Source organism: Corvus brachyrhynchos, unplaced genomic scaffold, assembly GCF_000691975.1.
Source record: "Corvus brachyrhynchos isolate BGI_N302 unplaced genomic scaffold, ASM69197v1 scaffold101, whole genome shotgun sequence".
NCBI lineage: Eukaryota > Metazoa > Chordata > Aves > Passeriformes > Corvidae > Corvus > Corvus brachyrhynchos.
Window position 1 is genome coordinate 22,478,585 of NW_008237239.1, and position 23,000 is coordinate 22,501,584.

The 23,000-nt window shown below is 43.9% G+C and overlaps 1 protein-coding gene and 1 long non-coding RNA gene across 2 annotated transcripts in view; one reads left to right on the forward strand and one right to left on the reverse strand.

Annotated features, from left to right (window-relative positions):
* The first annotated feature begins 6,702 nt into the window (after positions 1 to 6,702).
* LOC108445637 lies at positions 6,703 to 10,857 on the forward strand. The gene is made up of 2 exons (XR_001860583.1): positions 6,703 to 8,160; positions 10,726 to 10,857. It is a non-coding gene; the product is annotated as an uncharacterized LOC108445637 (long non-coding RNA).
* Positions 10,858 to 12,171: 1,314 nt separating this feature from the next.
* PSEN2 (presenilin 2) overlaps positions 12,172 to 23,000 on the reverse strand; it is an 18,294-nt gene continuing 7,465 nt past the window's right edge. The window contains exons 5-11 of the mRNA XM_008630390.2: positions 22,593 to 22,660; positions 21,495 to 21,715; positions 20,549 to 20,647; positions 18,758 to 18,835; positions 17,044 to 17,163; positions 16,409 to 16,527; positions 12,172 to 14,608 (exon numbers count right to left, since the gene is read on the reverse strand). Of these exons, the coding sequence (XP_008628612.1) occupies positions 14,453 to 14,608; positions 16,409 to 16,527; positions 17,044 to 17,163; positions 18,758 to 18,835; positions 20,549 to 20,647; positions 21,495 to 21,715; positions 22,593 to 22,660 (861 nt within the window). The 3' untranslated portion in view covers positions 12,172 to 14,452. The remainder of the gene's footprint in view (positions 14,609 to 16,408; positions 16,528 to 17,043; positions 17,164 to 18,757; positions 18,836 to 20,548; positions 20,648 to 21,494; positions 21,716 to 22,592; positions 22,661 to 23,000) is intronic.

Here is a 23,000-nt window from a genome sequence, read left to right on the forward strand (position 1 = left end):
GGAGGCCGGGCTGTCGCTGCCCAGGGAGTTCCACAGTCGCTGTTAATATGCATGAGGAGATGGGCAGGAGCCCCGCGCCCGACGGGCTCCAGGGAAATGCCAGGTGAAGGGACCAACTCCCAATTCAAGGCGCTCCGTGTCCGGGAAACCTTTGTGGCTGCCTCTGTGTTTTTTCAAAGCATCGTCACAAAACGGCTCACGTAGGCATTGGGAATTATTCATGTTGTTGGGAAATGCTCGTATACACGTTGGAAACAGATCGAGTGCGTTGTTCCCTTCAGGTCGATCCCAGAGATGTGGCGTCTCACAGAGGCTGCAAGGGGCTCACAGCAACTGCCAGCTCTGTGCTTGTCTGGATGCTCTGGAAAGCGCCCGCTTCTGTCAGCAACTTTCCCGTCTGAAAAATAACAATATAGTCTTTATGGTGCATTTGCCACATGGCTGCATCAGTGCAGGAGTACATTTGGATGAGGTTTGGAGATTGAATCATTCATTCCTTCCTAAACCAAACAGGATTCATAATTCTTCTCTAGTTGTAGCATAACTTGGCAGGAGTGACCAACAAACAGCCCCGAGCTTTAATTTCACCGTTGTCAATTGCTTGCTTTAGCCAACCTTTTCAGCTAACTAGTAACTTGAATTGAGCACTTAAATCCACACCAAAAAGGACCTCTATCTAAGTCAGTAGGAGCTGCGGATGCTGTAGATTTGTGAGGAAGGAAAATGGAGAAATGGTCTGCTGTAAGTGTCCAGAGGGGTTTAACTCTACAAAACCCGTGAATATTACTGCCAACCTGCTAGTGCCAAAGTTGCCCTCCTCCATGGAAGGAGACAATTATTATCTCCAGCTGCTCAGATGAAAGATTGTTTGGCTGGTATTTATGATCAGACAAAATATTGTTCAAGTATTACACATATTCCTTCATGTTTTTAAAAAAAAACCCAAAAATATTTGCATCTCACCCAAGCCCCTCTCAGCTTCCCAGGTAGGCCATGAGGAGGTCTCTGCAAGGCACTGAACAGACAGCTACAAATGAATTTAGCAAAACTCATCACCCAAACATTATCGAATTAGAAGCCAGCCCCAGTCAGGACTGGAGAGGCTGGATTTGAATTTGAAAGGTGAAAAAAGAAAGAGTTCCCTGGGGAAGGCACATTATTGAATTAAATGCTCAACACACGGGCTGTGTGCAGGCACAATATATCTGAAATGAAAAGGGCAAGCACGACACTTTGATGTTGGATAAGGGGATGGAGACTCAAAGTGTAGATGAAGCAAAAACATGACTGCAATAAGATACCAGCCTTGAAAAGTTTTGTCAAAAAAATGCCTAGTTTTCTTAATTTCAATACTCACACCTGTGGAAATTCACACAAATTAATTGTTCTATTTGTGGTTAATTTCATCCTACTTTTAATAAAGGAAAGATCATATATGCCCTCATCTACAAAGAGATAAGTTTCAGGTGTCTTTTCTAATGACATTTTTATCTATTCCTGTACTGAATTTGGATGTCAGTGCTCAGTTTCTGTGTAACGTCACTTTGCTTGCATCAGCTCAGCTTTAATTGTGAAACGTGTCTTACTCACTGTGCTGAGCACGGAGAACTGGAGGGTTGCTGCATGAGCAGGATGTCATAGTTGGAGATGGAGGCAGAACAAGTGCAGGATGAAGCTCTCCCCATCTCTCAAAGACAGGCCTGGCTGGTTCCCTTTATTCACACGTGGTAAAACCATTGGATATTTCTGCCACTGCTGTTCAATTTGCATCACACCTCCTCTTGCCAGGCTTTCTGCAGCCTTGAAAGACCCACTGAACTTGAGCTCTGGGCTAGTTCTTTCTGTACTTAGAGAGAAGTGCCTGTATTCCCACCCAGTCTGGAGTGCAAAGAGGTAGGATCGAAAGCTGGACTGAAGCTGCTGGGAAAAATAGTGTATGCTCTTTATTACTTTTTAGTTCTTAGGGGGAATAGGGACAGGACACCCAGGATTCAATCCAGAATCCAGAGGCTAATTTTTGTGGGAATGGTTGCCTACTTTGTCCCGAGTCCTGAATAAAAAGTTGAACATGATGTACGTGAAGCACTGGGAGAGCTGTTCCATTGCAGATCTCCCTGTAAACTGAAGAAAAATGGTAATAGAGAAAAAATTATGTCAGTATTTAGGATTGCTTTAGTGCTACCAATTATGAGATTTACAGCCTTCAGTCCTGAAAAAAAGAAGGAGCAGAGTGTTGTACTTGAAAAATAGACCAGGGAGTCATCCTTTTCTTCAGGACAGGTGTTGGTGGTTTGGGTAACAGCCTCATTGTTGGCTGTTCCTGTGGGCTTTGGGGCATTCCAGTTCAGGTTCCCTCTCTGCTTGTGAAGACTTAGAGCACCCCACCCTCACACTGGGACCCTAATCATTATGCATGCTCTTGCCTTCTCTCTCCAGCCTTGCTCATATTCTTACTATTTAATGGGAAAGTTCAGCAAGAGGAAATGAGCATGGAGCACTCCTCCAGTCCCATCCAAATCCCAGACAAATATGCAGTCTGGCCGTGTGCAAACTCTGCCTTGTTCAGAGGCAGGAGATGTGGACAGGAATCCTGTGGGGATGAGCCCAGGCTGCCCCATTCTGGTTTTGTGCCCTCCACCAAAGCAGTGTAGGTGAAAGTGACGCCTGCTTCATCCAGGCACTGAATCTGTGCAGGGTTTGTGTGGGAACTGATCTGTTAAATGTGCTATTGCAAACATAAAGCCCTTCCAAGCAGGGTAGAGGGAAGAAATCTAGTCCCTATAGAGAAGCCCTTTTTACAAGGGCCTGTAGGGACAAGACAAGGGGAAACGGATTCAGACTAAAAGAGAGCAGGTTTAGGATAGATATTAAGAAGAAATTCTTTACTGTGAGGGTGCTGAGGCACTGGCACAGGCTGCCCAGAGAAGCTGGGGCTGCCCCATCCCTGGAAGTGTTCAAGGCTGGGTTGGATGGAGCTCCGAGCAACCTGATCTAGTGGGAGGTGTGTCCCTGCCCATGGCAGGGGGTTGGAACTAGATGAACTATAAGGTCCCTTCCAACCCAAACTGTTCTATGATTCTATGAAACTTCTTTGTAAATACCTAAACATTGACATCCATCGGTGCTTTATTGCCTCCAGTGTGATGTGACAGCAGAATGAGGTTGTTGCAGATGAATAAGTTTTGCATCAGTGTCTAAATCTCATGTAATTTTTGTGTCATATACCTGCACTCTTTTGGAGGTATGTGCACTACAGAGCTGAATTTTCAGAGCAAGCCAAAGCAGTCCTGTGAAAAAGCAATTTCCTAGACTTCGAGGAGTCTCTTGATTAGCTATCAGAACAAGAAGTGAACATTAAGAATAAATCAGCTAAAACACATTTTTGGCAATACAGGTGTCATTTACTTCTTACAGCTTGTTCGGTAGTGTTCTATTCAGTCAAATTTGAACATAGTCACTGCCTTATCTAGAAACATTTCTGTGAGTGTTTCTAGCAAGAAACTTACAACTATGAGGAGTATATAAATCAGTCTTTTATTAATTATAATAAAAGCATGATCAATTTGATTATAGTAATATTATTATAAAGCTATAAATACTACTATTATCTATCCTCATATATAAATATAGTGAAAATTATAATAAATTTAAATTATAACTAATAGTTACAAGTTAACTAGTGTGGGAGTCACACTCCTCCAGAGGCTTCTCCCTACTAATGTTAAAATGGTTTGTTCAAGATTATTGAATTCTCAAAATATCCTAATTTTTCAGGTCTGTGGGAAGGCTTGATGTAGCAGCTGGAAGTCCTGCCTCCACAGCAGATGCTTTAGTTGTGCCATCCTATCCTCACCTCATGCTGCTTGTTGATATTTAGGTAATGTAGGGCTTAATGGTGCAATTTCATGGGGTGCATATGATGCCTTTTAAGACCAAGAAAAGGCATCACATAAACAGCTCTGCTGCTGCCCTGGGGTAGCAGCAGCAAGAAGGGCACCGGGAAGGGCGAGGCCAAGGCTCTCTGGCTTTGACTTCCAGCAGGGTCCCTTGTCAGCCTTTGGCTGGGATTGCCTTCCTCCTCCTGTTCACTGTTAGTTCTGAGAGGAGTCTGTTTGCTCACCAGCGATCAGCTCACCATTTATTGGATGCAGGGAACACCCAAATAAACCTCTGCCAGTGCTGATGCTGACTGAAGCACTTGATGAAAGCTGACTTCCTCAAAGCCTTGTACAAAGTGGGACACGTTCCCAGAGAGGAACACGGAGAGGAATGAGCCAGAAGGGCTAAACTTCTACAAACAGGAAAACAGAACCAGAGCCTGGAAGGATCTTTGGGCCCTGCAGTAAGAAGGGCTCCATTGCAACAGAAAATTAGTAGGCAGACTACTGACCTGCAGAAAAAAAGTTAATGGAGCCTCAATTAAGCAGTGATTGGTCATGTAATTAGGTTGACATGTATCCAGGCTGTCCAGAGAACACTCAGAAATTCTCTTGCATAGGACAGGCCCAAGCTGTTTCTCCAACCACAGTATGTATGGTTGAACTCGATGAACTTGGAGGTCTTTTCCAACCTTAATGATTCTAGGAATCTCTAATATACATGACCATCCTTCTCTCATGTTCATACAGCTAACCACAAAGCAAAAGCTGCTCTGGAATTGTTTCCCTCAGTCCTTCTCCAAGCAACTTCTGAGGCTCGGATGAGCTACCTCTTGGGGGGTTTTGCCTTGTGTTCACTCATCTTCTCTAGAGGGTAATTTTTTCAGGGCAGATGGAATGTCTTCTCTGACTACGTAGATTTATGGCTTTCACATCACATCAACATAATAATATAGGGATGATGAAGTGGAACAACTCAAGTGGAAGTCACTGGACAGGTGGCTTGGCTGTAGTACTTAGCTTGTAGGTATTTCAAAACTTTGGCAGGTGACGCTGTATGTACCATATGTCATTTATATGGCTTTACGGCCAAGAATGAGAGCAAGAGCTCTCAGGGAGAAATGGGATCTCTCTGACTCAGTCAGTGGTAGATGCACATCCAATATCATCATAGGATCCAAATGATGAGCTATTTTTGTTAGGCTTAGTACTGCTCTGTTTTCTGAACTGTGTATTTTCATCCCAAAGCATTCTGGCATTCATTGCACTTGTCCTTCCTTTTTCTTTCTCCACTCACTGCAAGGGGACAGAGACAAGATGCCATTTCAGTTAGCACTTTATTTTTAAGATGATTTAGTGCTGTCAGAAGGAGGTGGTGTGGCAGTTCTCAAGATGAGTATTTTCTGTCCAAGAGGAAGATACAGTGCAGGGAGCAGGATAGATGTTTCCTAGAATCACAGAATATGCTGAGTTGGAAGGGACCCACAAGGATCATTGAGTCCAACTTCTGGGCTTCTGCACAGGACACCCCAAGAGTCACACCATGTGCCTGAGAGCATTGAGAAACACCTCTTGGATTCTGTCAGGCTTGATGCTGTGACCACTGCCCTGGGGAGCCTGTTCCAGTCCCCAACAACCCTCTGGCTGAAGAACTTTTTCCTAGTATCTAATCTAAACCCCCCCTAGCATGACTTTATGCCATTCCCTCAGATCATGTCACTGGTCACCACAGAGAAATTTCATGATTCCCACGCCCCTATTTTCCTTCTGGAGTTTTCAGTGAGCAGCCTTGCTCTGCACAACTGGAGAGGGCAGGGAATGCCAGTGGGACTGCTGGAGGCTCCCAAGACCCCTGGCTGGGAGGAGGTGAGCAGAGGTGGCTGTCAGGTTCTGTGGAGGAGAGGAGACTGCTCAAGGGCTGTCTTGTCCCCTGACTGAAAAAAAGGGAGGGTGAAGAAGACACAAAAACCTCCCCTTTGCCCCCTACGTTTCTCCTTGCCTCTCTGTGCCCCTGCTCACACCTCCCTCCTTTCCATATCACCCAGAAAGGGGCTGCTTTGGGGAAGGAAGGATGAAGGGTGTCAGACCACTGAGGTGATTTATTATCTCCAATAATAGGGCCTGAGAGGCCCTTTTGGTAGCATTTGTAGCAAAGCTTAGGACCCAATCATTTCTTGTCTCCTGCTATTACCTATCCCAAACAGGCTGCAGTGGCTCTGGACAGGGTTTTTGTGGTTCATACTGTACAGCTCCAGGGCATTGACTGTGTACAAGACTGAACTCTTAACAGGAGGTGGGTACAGGCCCAACAATGCCAGAGTTATCTCTAAAAGGTAACAATTCTACTTTTCAGGCATTTTAAACAGTATGCTCCTGGATTTCTCTTCTCTGGGATGTGAGGCAGATCACAGCCTCATTGTCATTCACTGGGGTTTGCTCCTCTCCTCCACCCTCACACACATGCTCAGCATGCTGGATAACATGATTTTCTCTCCAACCAGGGAAGAAGAAGGGTTGCAATTGTGTTCTCACAACTGGAAATTTGCATATAGGTACATGGATTCTTTTTCTCACTTTAGGTGATGAAATAAAACAAAACTAGGTGCTACTGTCAGGGTGAGGTGGTGACAAGCCACAACAAGCCTAAGCCACATCATGTTCCTCAGTGACAGGAGACTGCCAGAAAGGGCTGTGCCATGAAAACACCATAAAAACACCACCACGCCAGGCATGGCTGTGCCTCGTGACACCCACCTCTGCTCCAAACTTCACCACGTGGGTGCCAAGTGGGTACTGGGTGCTTTGGGAATTGGAGACGTGCCCGTGGGGGTGGAGTACGTTAAGAGAAGGACAGTGCCAGGTGAAGAGGCTGCAGATACAAGCACTAAATGGAAGAAAAGGATACCAGTCCTTGTCTTTGGGTAGTGTGTGGGACAGTGCAGGGCAAGGACAGGCGCTGTTGCCCCTGCCACCTTAGCAATTGATATAGTAAAACATTCACAATATTATACTTGCCAGTTCAAATTGTGTTGCACAACAGTGCTTTTTATGAGTGTTGAGCAAAGCCATTTTGAACGAGATGAAGAATACAGCAGCCTGACTAGCAGCTGTGTACCTCAAGAATATGGCATTTCTGTTTTTCTGTTGGACTCAGTTAAACATTACCCAGTCTGTAATTCTTCTTTGTCTGGGCTAAACAGATCAGTTGTTTCTGCTCATTGTAAATTGCATTGGCTTGCATAGTTTGGTGTTTTGCTCTCTCGCCTTGGCACCTGATTGTTTACATGTACCTCAATCGATCCTGCATGGACAAGTGGAAAGGCTCAGTTCTTTGTAGCTTCCAGCCAGGATTCACGTTACAGATGTTAACTGGCAAAGCAATTCACCCCCTGGACAAACATGGCAAATTAATTTTGAAGCTAGGCAAACAGAAACAAGTCCTTTGCCTGCATTTAGCTGCTCTGAAAAGCCTTTTGCCAAGGACAGAAGGGTTATCTGAACAGTTTGGGCAGAGTTGTTCTAAGCAGGAAGGCGGGCTGGAGCCAGAGAACATGGGGGAAACAGGGTTATTTCTGAACACTTTACTGGAACTAAGAATTAACACTAGTCATCATAGTTCTGCTGGTTAATGGCAAAGTGTGCTGCCAAACTCAGCCATTGCCCCAGCTTTTGGCAGGGCATCGCCATGTCTCACAGATCTGGAGAGCAGTGAGCCACCTTGCCCTAGCCTGGCATCATCCCCAAGACACCGTGTTTTCTTTCACTGCCCTGAAACCCAGTACTTGTTCTGGCTTCCTGGCCTCCTGCCTTGCTACTCCAAAACACAGCAAGGTGTGGGATGGAGACATGGAAAGCTGCAGGGTGTTTCTGAGTGCCTGTGTGGCAAATGGACAAACTCATAACCTCCATCCACTTGCCAGACAATGATTCACAGATAGTCATGACAATTTACTTCTAGCAGTCAGTCTGCAGGGATGTTGTGGCTTCAAAAACCAAAAGCCAAAACCAGCACAGGAAAGCAGGATTGTTGCTACCTTTGGATGCTGACTGACCCTTTTCCTGCTTTGTTGTGGCTATCAATCCAATTCCAGAGACCATTTGAGCAGGACTGCATAATCTAACCTCTGCTATCTACATCTGTGTCTGCATTCCTGGACAGAGAGACCCACTGGTGGCAGAACATCCTGACTGACACGTACCAGAGTGCAACTAAGAGGGAGACACCAGCAATTAACGAGCCTCTGGAAGGAGTGACTGATTGAGAGACGCTCCAGACATCCAGGTTAAGCCCTTCATTTGACCCTGAGCAAATTATTCAACTCCTATCTGTAAAATAGGGCTAATGGCACTCTTCTGCTCTGTCGTGCTCCTGATGCCTAAAGAAGTGCTTGGAAAGCCTCAGTGGAAGCACAGCAGAGTAATTTCAGTGTGCTCTGTGCTAGTGTGCAGGGAAAATTTTGGGGTTTGCCTTCAGGCCCAGCAGTGCTAAGAACCAGCACTGCAGGTTCACTTTCCCATCAACTCTTAGACACTTCTGAGATTGCTAGCCTGGAGGAGCCCAAGGTGTAAGCACAGAGATGATCCTTTCCTTCAGCAGTCCCACCAGGTACAGTATCTAAGGATGCAGCCCAGACAGTGACTACACCCTGCGCCATCCACTCCATGCACTGTAGCAACTGTGGCTTCAGTTCAGCTGGTGGTCTGCTTTCCCAGCACTGGAAATGGGGTTCCTTTCCTGAAATACAGGTGTTCTCACCGTTGTGCTCTGCAGCAGCCCTCCTACTTCATGGCAGTGCTACCTACCACGGTTAGCAGAGAAGGTGCCTTAACCCTTTACATGCTAAATGCCCTCATTTCCCCATCCTGCTTAAGTCCTCATTTGGTGCATTTGCCATTTCATTCTTGCTTGCACACCCAAATCACACAGGGACAGAAATTAGGACAATTCTTTTCCACATTAAAGAAGAAAGTTAAACAGTTTTCATGCCTTTTGAAACTTCAACAGAACACTCAGGAAGAGTATTAGCACAATAGCTGGGGAACAAAAATAGCTCAAATCTGAACTTCCCAGAATGAGACAAAGGCTGTATTTGGTAGGGGCTTAAAGAGAGGGCATGTCTTTTCTGGCTTGATAAAGGGATGACATTCCTGTTCAGAACACTTCTGTTAATGCTACTGGCATTTTATTGCTACTAACTATCTGTTGGTACACAGGATAGGTAGCTTTTAAAATAATCCTGAATACCTACCTTCAGCTCCAGGGATCTTGCTCGTCTTACACCAGTTTTCAAGGAAGGCTCACATTCTTTCATACACAGATGCAGCTCCGTGAAGTCAGGGAAAATTTTAAATGCTTGTATTAAGCTTTGTAGAGATTGAAGATGGTATGGCATAAGTTAAAAAGGCTGGATCAGTTTTCCACACTTTCACTTAATACATTGTTCCTGGTCTGCTTAAATGCAAGTTAGCTGGTGAGTTACTCATATTTTATACCAGGGTGAGCAAGGTCTCCTTCAAATCATAGAAACCAGTGATCCAGGAGAAAATAGGCCTAATGCTTTTCCTACTCCACCCCCTTCTGCAAGGCAAGTTCAGCAGTGCCAGGCTTCCTGGCATTTATTTCTGCACAGATCTAATCCCGAGTTGGCCTTGGGAGCTGTCACTTACATCAGGCTGCATTTGATAGGGCTCAAACAGTTCCCGGTTTTGGAAAACTTCCATTCCAACTACTTGGCCCTGTACCTGTCTCTGGTTTCTGTATCAAGGAGTTTAGCTAGTTCCACTTCAGTGTCTCTGTTTATTTATATCTTTTTAATACTGAGTCACAAATAGTGCTGAGCACTGACACCTCCCAAATTGTGCTCTTGGGCACCTGTCAAATGTGTTGCACAAAGAAGACAACAGTTCATATTTACTTAACTCCTTCAGTGCTCAGGGCAAACATCTTGCATTTAGAGTGGCAAAAGATGGGTAATAGCAAACCTGCAGCAAAGGAATATGTAGAAAAGAAATAATAGTAACATGTGTGATGGTGTTTGATGCCCTGATCTAACTCTCTGTGGATAGATCTTCCTTATGTATCCAAGCTTAAACCCAGCATGGTCATGTGGCTTTCCAGTACCCGAGGGGAGCCCAAAAGAAAGAGGGAGAGGTACTTTGTACGAGGGCATGTAGTGATAGGACAAGGGGGAATAGCTCCAGACTGAAAGAGGGTAAGTTTAGATTCAGTATTAGGAAGAAATTCTTTACTGTGAGGGTGGTGAGGCACTGGCACAGGTTGCCCAGAGAAGTTGTGGATGCCTATCCCTGGAAGTACCCAAGGCCAGGCTGGATAAAGCAACTTGGTCTAGTAGAAGGTGTCCCTACCCATAGGAGGGGGTTGGAACTAGATGATTTTAATGTTCCTTCCCACCCAAACCATTCTGATTCTATGATTTGCTCTCTTGTTTTGTTTCCCACTTGTAGAATGGGAAAAGCTCACATCACTTTATCTGACTGAGGGCAGGGGGAGAAAGGATAAATTCAGTGAGGAATGCAAGGTGTGTTAGAGGGCATACAAATAGTGTGGCGGGACAGCTTCTGGCAAAGATACCACATCTCTCCAGGCTGCTTTCTTATAAAACAACTGAGTTCAAGAAAATTAGATATCCCCTGGTCCTCCTGAGGATACAATGAATCATAGAATGGTTTGGGTTGGAGGGGACCTTAAAAACCATCTAGTTCCAGGCAGGGACACCTTCCATTAGACCATGTTGCTCAAAGCGCTGTCCAACATTATCTAGCTTGTCCCTAGATTTCCCAGTGCCAAGAGCTGGAATGACAGCTGTGTACTCTTTTTTCCCCCCAGATTAGCAAGACCTACTGGGATAGGAGACTGGAAGTGAGAAGAAGAATGACAAATCAGTAAGTGTAATTATTCCTTTTCTTCTTGAAGATGCTCAGAAGAAATCTTTATGTAATAAATTGAATTTAGCAATGCCTGGAGGAGCCCCTGACTTATGCTTGGGGCTTTGAGGAGTCAAACTAGGACTGGATACTTTATTAAAAAAAAAAAAGGGGGGGGGAGGGAACCCAAACAAAATGGAGTGTGCAATGTCACAGCAGCACCTCACCCACGGCTGCAGTGCTGAACATGGCACCACACTGAAAACAGCTGGTTTTAAATGAATTCTGGTACAGTGTGAGCTTGTTCTCACTGAAAGTCTCCCCCATGCTGGGCCAAAACTGCAGCTGTACTGGGGTGTGGGGTGCCTGCCTGGTTTTTTTCCTGCCACGAAAGAGACTCCAGGGCCTTCAGCCTCTCTGAAAAACAAAGGGTACAGAGCAGAGTACTTCAAAATGGCTGGTACTTCTCCACACAGACCTACTGCCCTCCCGTGGCTGCCAAGGAGCATTTCTAATGCAGAAATGGAGATCAGGGACTGAGGGAAGCAATTAAAAAACCCCAAACACCTATATATTCAATTTAAACCAAAACCCAGTTTGAGTTACAAGGCAGAGGAAAGTAAACACAGTGGGATTAACTGAAGTACCTATGAAGGCAAGAACAAAGAGCCTGAAGTCAGGTTTTATGAAAGAGACCATGGGTATCAAATGAAATCTGTGCTTCTGCAAGAACTATCCTGTTTCTGGTTTTTTCATTATGACTGTGCTACTTCTTGTGCATCCTCGCAGGGCAGAGCTCATCTCCAGTCTTTGACACACAGCAGACATTTAGACAAAACAACTCCAGACCTCCCACCAAAAGTTTCACTGGGGGGCTGCATTAGGCAGGCTCACCACTACATTTTTGTTCATGGACTTAGCTTCAATCTTAGATCTTAAAGACTGATGTATGCCCTAGCTACATTTGAGACCAGATGCAATGAAACACTCATTTCAGACTGGAGAGGAGGGGTGAGTGTGACTGGGATCACACAGGAAAATGCCAACACACGGCACCTCCTATAGGACTTCAGATGTTGGGTGACACCAGCATCAAGAAAGGTGTCACCCCAGTGTACCTGGCAGCTGTGCTGTTTCAGGGATGCACATCAGTGGGACAGGAGGATTTCTTCAGAGCATGCAGCAAGTGGATACCGGTGAATGAACACATTAGGCAGACAAATGCTTTGCTCACTCAAGATGCCAGCTCACTGAGTCAGTATCTCACGTAGTAACCAATTATGAGTAGAGTAAATCCTGCCCTCTCCATTTCACATCTTAGGCCACGCTGCACAACGTCAACATCACGAACAAAACTCCACTTTATGCACAGGTGAAAATGTCCAAAGAGATGAGAAATCGGTCCATGTAATTTTAAAATTTGCGTGTCTGGGTGTATATACACACACAAACATAAATATATATTTGTAGTAAATACATATGAACTTTTACACAATTGTAACCATTCCAGTATATCCATGAGATACTCCTATCACTCACCAGGCCAATACATTCTGTTGCACTGCCAGAATCTCTTGCTCAGTTACCTTTTAAATTACAACTCTTGTGAGTTCTGCAGAACTGCTCAGTGGAAGGCCAGTCTTTGGCAAGCTTGTTTTCTGCTGTGAAGGTTTCCCTCCCAGTTTCCTTCAAGTACCAACTCTGCTTTCATAGAAATAGCTTCTAACAATATGCTACAGCCCTGATAAGCCAAGCAGGATTTTTCTTTCAGTATATACAAATAATTCACATCCTCTCTACACCATGCAATGCAAAAAGTAAAATCGTGTTTGCCAGTGATTCTAGTCCCATTTGGCCCCATAACTGTTTTAGTTAAAAAGAACAAACGCAAACAAGCAAACAGAAAAAGCAACTCTCACATAAACCATAAAAATCAGCAAACAAAGCTCTACTGATTTACATTTCCAAAGGAAATATCTTTTACTAATAGTTAACTCTGTCTGCAGCTGTTAAGTTCAAACATGGCAAATGTGAGAAATTAAGATGGAAAACAAACAAAGAGCAAGAATTACACTTGTTCAGACTGAGACACACACAGACACACACACACACACCCCTCATAAAAACCCTTACGCACTTTTTAAAAATTAGTCTGAATCACCTGTGTGATGTCCTTGTTAAATATCAAAGCAAATGAGCTTGAACAGGTCTATTGGAAAAAGCACTACATTAAAAATGTGAAATGTGTAATTCCAAGCCTTAGCTAAAAAGTATTTCCAGCAATTAAATTCTATGTCTCTCAAGGACATTGCATTACTCACAAAATCTCACATAATGTTACATCTACTGACGTTGATCAGCTGTCAGAGAAAACTGAGCTTGTTTGAGGAACAGACACAAGTAAAAAGAAAAGAAAAAAAAATCACAGAACTTTGGCTACTATTAAAAAACTGACTCGAAAGAGTAAAAATAAAATTATTTTCAAAGGTGGACAAAACATAAAGGTTCAGTGTTTCCTATATATATTTTTACTGACATCAAGCACTGTGATTTTCTTAATGAACTCACTTGAGGGTGTATAGCTATTCCTAGAAGTAATGCAACAACAGATTAAAGTTTGCACCCCAATATTTTGATACAAACTATGACTGGATATTTCCAAAAGAGTTCCTTTAACACTAAATAGCTATTTTGAAATTTGTAATTAAAAAAATAATCTTTAAACAGTACAAAAACCTAGGTAAACCAAGTCTCAATCAGTGTAAGAGAGGACCTCTTAATAAAGGGAAGGTAAATCCTCCTTTGGAGTAGTTACAACAATGCACAGAAATGAGACCAAAAACACACACAGTAAGTTACAGGTCTGATTTACTGGAGTTCTTCAGTCATTTCTACCTTCAGGATTGTAGTATGGACCCAGAAGAATATTTCCTAAAAAATAAAACGCTGTGAGCAGAGAGCAGTATCTGTTTCCACACGCTGCGGATCCGATGCACTGGAAGGGGCAGCCCTGCCTGCACCAGCTGCTTGCTGCAGTGGTGGATGTGCTGAGAGCCAGGAGCCTGATGTTCCAAACACCCCACCACTGACATCCTGTCTCGATCCCTCATGGCTCACTATGTCTAACTAAGGTCAGAATAAACAGGCCTTTGGGGTAATTTCGACAGATGCTGTGTGCACAGCAGCCAGTGTAGGAGGTTCAGCCTCACTTCTCTAATGCTCACACTGCTCTGTGCATGCTGCCTGCTGTGCTTTTCCAATCACTTGCACCTCGTGTTTGCACAACACTTCAAATGTGTGAAGACTTAGAAATTCTAGAGTATGGTTAAAGTTTACTGCAGTTCCAGGGCTAAAACACCTTACTTAGCTCCTGGAAGATCAGACCCCTCACCTCTCCAGTGTTCCATGCCACATACAGGTTTCTGTGCTCACAACAGCCATTGTGCACATCAAATAAAATAAAAGTAACACTCTGACATCAGCAAGGAGCCAGGCTTTTCACCAAGAGTCCTGTGAAAAATCTCAGTTCAACACGTAACTATTAGATTTTTAGTACACAGCATGTCACAGAATTAGTGTTTTCCTTACAAATATATGGCACTAAGTGTAAAAACTTTATGACCTATTCCAAACATTGTACCATACTTCACAGCAAAGCTTGAAAAAGAATCCTCTAACTCCCACTTCTTCTAAATATACAGCTGGTGGGAGGCCAGGGTGTCCATGAATGGTCGCACAAGGTTGTCTGTTGAGAAGTAGAAGATCAAGCCAAAGGTGATGGAGATGGGAAGAGCAGGCAGTGCTTTCTTAAAAACAGCCAGTAGTAAAAGTGTTAGGCATAAACCCTGTCAGAGAGAAGAGAATAAAAAACACAAGGAGTATTATAATAGTAGGACAACCAGAAATATCTGTCACCAACAAGCCAACATACAGATAATTATCTATATGCACTGTAGCCAGCCTGAGCTACCAGCAGCATTATGTGTATTTGCCCACAGCTTCATCTTCCACACAAGTTGGCCAGGTTTTTCCTCAGCAATCTTGAGCACAGCTCTCTGCTGAGAAAGTGGTATAAACAGCAAATGCAGAGGTACAGCTGACCCTGAGAGGTTAACTGCTTTACAGATTATTTTACTGCTTATTCTGTGCCATTATGAATGAAGCACTGATCCAGCAGACAAAAGCACTTAAATCATACTTATATTCCCAGCTTACAAAGTCCCTTAGGGTAAAAAAAGGAACAACAAAAAAACCCAACCAAACAAAAAACCAACCAAGCGATATCAAATATCCACTGCTGTTCTTTTGTCTGGATTGCTTACTACAATGGGTGAGTTCTGGTTTTATCTGGGTAGCAGGCCAAGATCTGCTTTATGGAGCATGTGAGGAAGCTGTTGTATATTCTGGGTAGAAAGTATGGCTAAGTGCCTTTAGATATTAATTCCTTCTCTCTTCAGAGCCCTTTTTAATTCTTCCATGATGACAAAACTTCAAAGACACTGGGCTCCAAAAATATCCACTAGCTAAAGATCAGCAGACAGGATTTGAAATTTTTTTTTCATCAGTGTTTCTAGACTGCAAATTTGTTTACAATCCACCTGAGCCTGTAGTTCTTTTCTTACTCTCTCAGGGACCACATCTGGCCTACACCTGCTCTTTAAATCTCATCTCCCTTTTAAGATGTGCTTACTGCTGGGAAACTGAAGGGACATTTTTGGGAACCAGAAAGTCACGTAGCAGCAAGATTATGAAACTGCAAAAGGAGACAGAACAAGTTTTAACAGCACCAAAAAAGACACAGAATGGGGTATTTGGCCTCCCAAGATGGATGAGCAAGAACATTTCCCCCAGCAAAGGGACTCTGTGCTGGACTACAGCATATGGAGCTTGGTGATCCTATGGGTTTCTCTGATCTGTGGGGTCAGCAAGCTACACTGAATGCAGCTCATTTCTAGTTTTCATGCTTTTTGGTGCACAGTCTTCACAAGTGAAAGTGTCACTTGCACTGTGCTTGGGATCTAAGTAGGAAAATGGGGGCCAAAGAAGGACACAGTAATTGATTTTCTTTTACCTTCTAAAAATCCTGCTGTTGCCTTTCTGGTTAGTTTCCATGAGGATGTTGAGGTAAACAGCAAGTGCAGAGTAATTATTTTCCACCCAGGTGGAAGCTTGACTGCGTGTTCATTAGACCCGGCAGGACTGACTCCTTTAGCAGTTAAGAGTATGTTAGTCATCTGCTCTTACTGATAATTTCCATGGATTTAAGTCTCCTTCCTTCTCATTTTTTCAAGTTCAAATAGTAGAGTAAGAGAGGTCTTCGCCCTCTTATCTATCAGCTCCCCTCAGCATAACGGAGTTAACCTTTTCAACTACACTTGCTAATCAGTGTGGAGTTCCTAATATTGACTCTTGTGGCTGCAGCAAACACACCAGCAGTTCCCTGGGGCTGCTTCACCCCCACCATCTCCACGCTTGGTTCTGTTCTGATTAGCCTGGATCATTCTGCTGCAGTGGCTGTTTGAAGCCTAGAGACAGAGCACTCCTAAATATCTGGCATGTTACCTGGACTGATTTAGCAGTGCTCAGCTGCTGGTACTGCTGTGCTGAACAGGGTGTGACAGACCTTTTAAAAGCTGCTCACTTACTATGAGAATGGCTACAAAGCAGGCCAGTGTTGTATTCCAGTCTCCACTAGCTGTGGCAGCTGCTTTCCCAACAAGCACACTGTAAAATATGAAGTCTCCAAGGCCCAGTTTCACACCCCCTGGAAAGAAGTGGAGAAAGAAAACAAGTGTTAATTCTGAGCCTCCTGTTTTGCTTCCTCCCAAACAAATTCTTGTCCCTTGGGGAGCAGGTAAAGGTTCCTAGTCCTGGCTACCAGCCTGGACCCACACATTCCCAAGGAGACTGAGACTTCCAGCCCCTCCTCCCACTAATTGTTTTTGTTCTCCCTCATTCTCTGAGGTGCTTCCCTGGGCCGCTTTACAAATAAACCAGCTGAGGAAGCACAGGGACAGAGAGGGACAGGAGTCAAGGGGAAGAAGGAACTGTTTCAATTGTACACGTAGCCAACAGATGTCACTGGAACCACAATCCCAGAACAGATCCTGCAGCAGCAAGAGGTAATACACAGTCAAGACTCAAGATCTTTGTTGCTCAGTGAGCACAACTCTTCAAATTAACTGTGATTAGACCAAACTAGGTAACAGAGTGTTAACCACAAAGAGTAAAAATGTCAGGCTCTGACTGCACTGCAAACAAGGTATAAAGCTTCCCTTACTTTCCTCCTCCTCGAGCTCCTCTAAAGAAGTGACGGGGCGGGTTGGCACCGGACTCCTCGTCTCTGACATCTGGGACTCTGCATGTGAAGGGCTCCTGAGGTGTTCTCTCCCATCCTCAGCTTGGTTCCACAAATACAGGCCAAGAGTGGATTACAAAAAAAAAAAAAGAAACACAAGAGACAGCTACGTTTATAACGTGTTTTAGTGCATGAAATCCACACTCCTGTGAAGCTGCCCTGCAATGGATAAACCCTTTATCTCTTGGAGGTGTGACCATCAGGACCAGTTGAAGCAGAGACATTTAGTGGCTTTGAGGAAACACGTTGTGTTATTGCTTGGAACAGTCAGAAGGGTGCAAGTTCCCAGCTTCTCTGGCAGCCACCCAGGAGCTCAATGGCTTTAACAAGTGAGCACGTTCACAGACCTAGCACTGCTCTGCACAGGCCAGAATGACAAGTAAAACCCACTAAAGTTAATGTGCATTCCCACAGTGTTATACCTTTGGGGTGGAGGTGCTCAGGTATTCCCTAACTAGTCATATGATAAAAATGGATGACTAAGAGGACTGCCATTTATGAGAGAAGTCCTGAGTCACACTGACATTGGAGCTGACTGTTCACATGTAGAAAGCAGACACATTTCATTGTTCACAAATGTAACTTTTTTTTCCCCCCTGTTAAAGCACATCTGACAGAGCCTTTGGCAGTACTTTTGCAAGCAGCCAGTCTGTGATACATGCCTCTATCTGACAGTTCCTATTTTTCAGTAGCTCTTACAAACACTTCAGTCCCTGTCAGTCTGACAGGTTGCTGCTGCTGCAGGTGCAAGCAGACTGTGATCTGGGACACACAGAGCTTCCACAGAGTGTTCTGTACCCCTCAGCATGTAGTCTGTGCCTGCTCTGTGCCCTGTTTCACAGCAGGATTGTGTCCCTGCCATTCCTTGGTATGTCAGCTGCTTTATCCTGAAATAAGCAGCATGTTCAGTTATCAAACCTTTGCACGCATGTATTGCTTTAACATTCAAAGGTATTGTCATCTCTGAAGTGCAACAGGACTAGATGGGAAGTCCTCCCAAAACCACAAGTAAGATTTTATTCACTGACCTTAAAACTGCAGTTTAATTTGCATCTCAAGGAGATAAAAGCAAAGGCACCCAAATTACCACAGAACCAGCTACAATGTAAACTTGGATCACAACAGCTGCTGGTGGGTATCTGTCTTAACAAAGGACTGTACCCAAGGGTAAAGAGCCATATTCCACTTACAGGGAGGTAAAAGTACACTTGCTCCATGGCACTGGTCTGAATGCAACACACTGAAGTTCACCAGCTCATCACTATCACATTTAGGAGCCAATGTTGTAATTTACCACCCCCAGTGAGGAAAATGATAACCCCCCCCATCCCACTTTCATCTTTGACTTCAGTACACCAAAGGTGTGAGTTGAACATCAACTTCTGTTTGAGTTGTTGTTTCGTTGGGTTTTTTTTAAATAAAAGTGACCTGAATAGTGGAGCTTCCTACACTGTCCAGTCATCTTAGCTGCCAGTCCTAACAGCAGGTTTCTGAACAACACTGAGTTCTGCAAGTAACAACACTGAAAAAAATGCATCCATCAGGATTCAGGGGCTTATGTTTACTTTCAGTCTCAAACATATTCATTATTTCTGTAGGACAGTGCTCTGTATGGAAGAAGGACATGCAAACAAACCTGCATCCCATGTCTGCTGACTTGTTCCTCTTGCTGCTGTGTCTGGCTTTGCCATTCCAACTGTCCACATCATAGCAGCTGGAAGAAAGAAAGAAATTGGCTGCATAAAACATTGGCCACTATAGCTCAGAGGAAATAAGTATTTAGCTGTCCCTAAAAATACAAACCCTTGGCCCTGTAAATGCTTTTAAAACACTCAGTTGGTTTCCCTAGGCACTGAGACAGCAAGGTGGGAGAAAGCCAAGGCAATGCATCCATTCAGTCTTTAAGAAAGTCCCAGAGCACAAGTAGCTAAGAGTCAGTAAAATCTTCTCTGTGGATTAAAGAAAGCAAAATTCCAGAACTAGCGTCCTCATCTCCTTTGTTTTCTTCCTGATTTCTTGCTCTTTTCTTCAAAGAAAACAACTTCCCAGGGAATTATGGTAATTCAAAAGGTAACCAGAGGTTAACTAACACAGCTTACTTGTGTTCTGCTAAAGGTACAGCACACGAGCAAGGGATTACAGGAGTTGTCAGAGTGCAAGTTTTCTGTCTGCCTGTTTTGGTTCCATCCTGTCAAAATATTGCCTATTTCTGTTTTGGTTCCAATAGCAACCGATGTTTAGGGGTTTATTCTTGGGATGGATCCCTAATTTAAAAAGGAATACACGTCATTCTGAAATCAGCAGAAGGGAACTCAAATCAGCTTTTTATTTAAGTGTGCATCAGTCTCCCTGTTTTTATAGAAGCTAAGATAAACAAAATAAGCCAAGGCAAACATAGTGCCTGCTTTTCCACAACAAGCTCAGCCAAGGTGATGTTTTTGCATCTAGAGGGAGCCACAGAACATGGTCTTGCAATGGAGACACTGATGTTCTGCACAACAACTTTTTGTTCGGTATTTATCATTTGCTGAACTGCATTCTCCTTTAGGAAAACTCTTTTTGTTAACTAAAGTATGTGAGAGATTTCATCTAGATTGTCAGTGTGACAGAATCTCCTGTAAAAGGGAGGGCAGCTGAGGTGAACTGAGACTCTGCTTGGAACACATAAAAGCATTTATGTAACATTAAATGCTTGAAGAAAAAAACAGGTTGTAGGCATCCTCAACTTAGCACCAAACATTTGGGAATAACCCTTCATCTTAAAGGTGATGTAATGAAAAAGTCACTGAGGTCCATGAAGCACTTAAGTCCAGGTCGCATGAGTGTTGAGTCTCCTGTCTGTGGACACCTCTGGATAAAGGCACCAGACACTGTGGTAGTTAAACAGCCCAAGAAAGCCAGGAAAGAGATGACTGATTCTGTTTGGAATGGAGCCCTTTGATAAGCGAGGAGCCAAACAACGAACAAGCAAATAAATTCTAAGCACTGCCATCTGTACAGTACAGAGGGCAAGAGGGGGCTGCAGGAAGCATGGAGCTTTATCACATGTTTAAAGTGTGTAAAGCATACCCATGAGGAATAAATATATTGAGGGAGCATCACCTAATCACAGAACTTGGCAAACACTGCTGCTCACCTCACACAGGTTTTTGTCTGCAGGAAGAAAGAGGCGTATTCTGCACTATATTCATGAAAGGGTAAATGTGCTTCTGAACATGCAGCTTCACAAGATAAATGTGGGCTCCCTTTGGCTAATTAGAGTTAGCAACATTGTAACTGATACACAAGGCCTTCTATAAATGGTCTGTTCCAGAACATAAAGTGCACCATTCTTAAGGCAAGAAAGAGCTAAGATAGTACTCTTTGCTTTGACACAGAAATAGTTTAATAATCTGGCTAAAAACATTAACATTGTAATCTTACTCACAGGAATATATTAATGCAGGGAAAATGGGCTCATTTCTCTCCTGTGCAGTTTCTACCAGCATCCTCAGTGGCCCCTTGGGACAGAGAACAGCCATCAGATCTGCAGAAAGAAAAGGACCAATCTCATCTTGAACTGTCATGCGTGTTTTACAGTCTTTATCTTTAAGAAGACATTCTCCCCTCAAATTTACATCTATCCATATAAACCAGATGATTTCCTGAATGGCACTTTCTACCACTTTGCATAACTCTTGCTGTTCTAGTCCCTGAAAGTGCTGTTCACTTAAAATACCATCTCCAAGCCTTAATGTAATAATAAGAGTTTTCACTGTGCTAATCCTATAAAAAGCCCCTTGAGAATACCACATGAGTTCTTTGAAAGCAGACAGCAGCATTTCACTGACATGTTAAATTTAATTAGAAGAGGAGTGGGGGTGCTTTGTTCACATTCCACAATCCATCACTGCATACACTGGCTCTGTGTTTCACAAGAATGAAGGAAGGCCTTTCGTCCAGTACCTCTTTGCCTACCCTCTCTCCTCCATCAGATCTCTTCCCTCTCGTTCTGCAGGTTCTCTTGAAACTTTATAACTCATACCAAAATCCATGATCTCTTGATAACAATAAACAAAACCTGCAAGACTGTCAGGCCTGCTACTGATAAAAATCCAACCACCCCTACCACACAGTTGGGTGAGGTTCAGTCCTTCAGTCCTTCCCTGACTTGGTGATCCACTCTGAAAGACCCAGTAGAAGTACACTACCTACACAATCAAGTTAGCAAGAGACAAGGCAGGGAATCAACTTAATTGCCCATCTGACTCTTTCTAAAGCTCTTAGCACCATTAAGTTGGGTTTGGTTTTTTTTAAGAACATACAAAGTCCTGAGATTGCCTCCGAGTAACCTCTCCAGGAGCCACACCTTGAGAGTCACAACCCAGACTTACCATAGATGGAGATTGCACCTAGAATCACCCATGCTGACCACTCAGGTAGATATTTAATGAACACCAATGCCATTAGAGCACTGATCATAATGAGATAAGCTTGCTGGAGCTGCAAGGGACCTTTCCAGTGGATGCAAATCATTCCAACAGCTCCAAAATTCCAGATGACTATGAACAGAGTGGGGTAATCCATGGCCACGTTGTACGTCTTCAATACTTCACTGGAATACAACAAGAAAATTTAGCTATAAAAAGCAGTAAAAGCAAGTGACATGCGAAGCATCCCACTGGCTGTACTTAAACAAACAAGCCCCCAACTACACCAGGAGGAAGCAGAATAGAGCGACTCTCATCATGAAAGGGGAACCTGCCCTTTGGCCAGTTGCTGCTCCAAGCTCTCTGTTCCTCCTGCCTGAGATGGATGCTGTGTGTGTGGATGCAGACCAGCACCACACCGCCTTAGTCCTCGGTTCAACAGCGATTCCACGTGTGGATGCAGACCAGCACCACACCCACCGCCTTAGTCCTCGGTTCAACAGCGATTCCAAGGGTTTGCACCAGCAGGATTTCAAATCTTAACTGAGCATAGGCCTGTGGCTACATGACTGTCTAGAGGAAAGAAGTCCTGTCAGTGTCATCTGACCAGGTGCAATATGCTCACAGTTAAAAATGAAAAAGTCTTAACAAATGTCACCCACAAGTTGAAAGTTTCCTTTCACCTGAGCTGGGAGCTGAGGGAGTGAGCTTGAAACAATGTTGCGTAAGAAAAAAGAAAGACAAATCAGAGAAGCAACTCAGCACATGAAGTTCCTTTCCACGTGCTTCTCAATGTATAATCTAGGGCCTCTGTACCAGAAGGTTCAGCCTGTTCATTTCATGCTCACGGTACCACTTCCCAGCAATTCTTGTAAAATCAAGCATTGACTATTAAAGACCTTCTTTTCCACTTTTTAAAAAAGAAAGCTGTCTTCTTCTAACAGCACTTAAATGTCCATTTGGAGAAGGGGAGACATTCCTTTTCTTGTTCAAAGTGGGAATTCTCAGCAAAGAGGTGAAGGAGCCCTGAACTGCCAGGTTACCTGCACCATTCCCACTTACCCGAGGTATATGTAGGTAAAGAGGAAGAGCAGCATCAAAGAGGACAGGATCAGCCAGCCATGGATGAACTATCAAGGGCAAGAAGAGACAGTGATTGTAGGGGCTGTTACCCCTGCACAGGTCACAGAACTGCAGCCTGACAGTCTCCTTCTGCACTCCTGTTCCAGTGTCCATAGACCCTGCCTTCCCTATGGTCAGTGAGGGAGGAGGGACAGCCAGTTCCTCCCAGTTCTCCCAGTTTCATTTTATATTCTGTCTCTTAGGGTTTTAGTTGGTTTGGGTTTCAGTTGGTTAGGGTTTTTTTCAGTCTCTGTCCCAAGCATTTTCATGGGTATCCATACTGGCTGCTAGCTCACACAGGTGAGCACATTCTTTCTGTTTGCTAGGAAGGAGGAGGGGTTTGCCTAA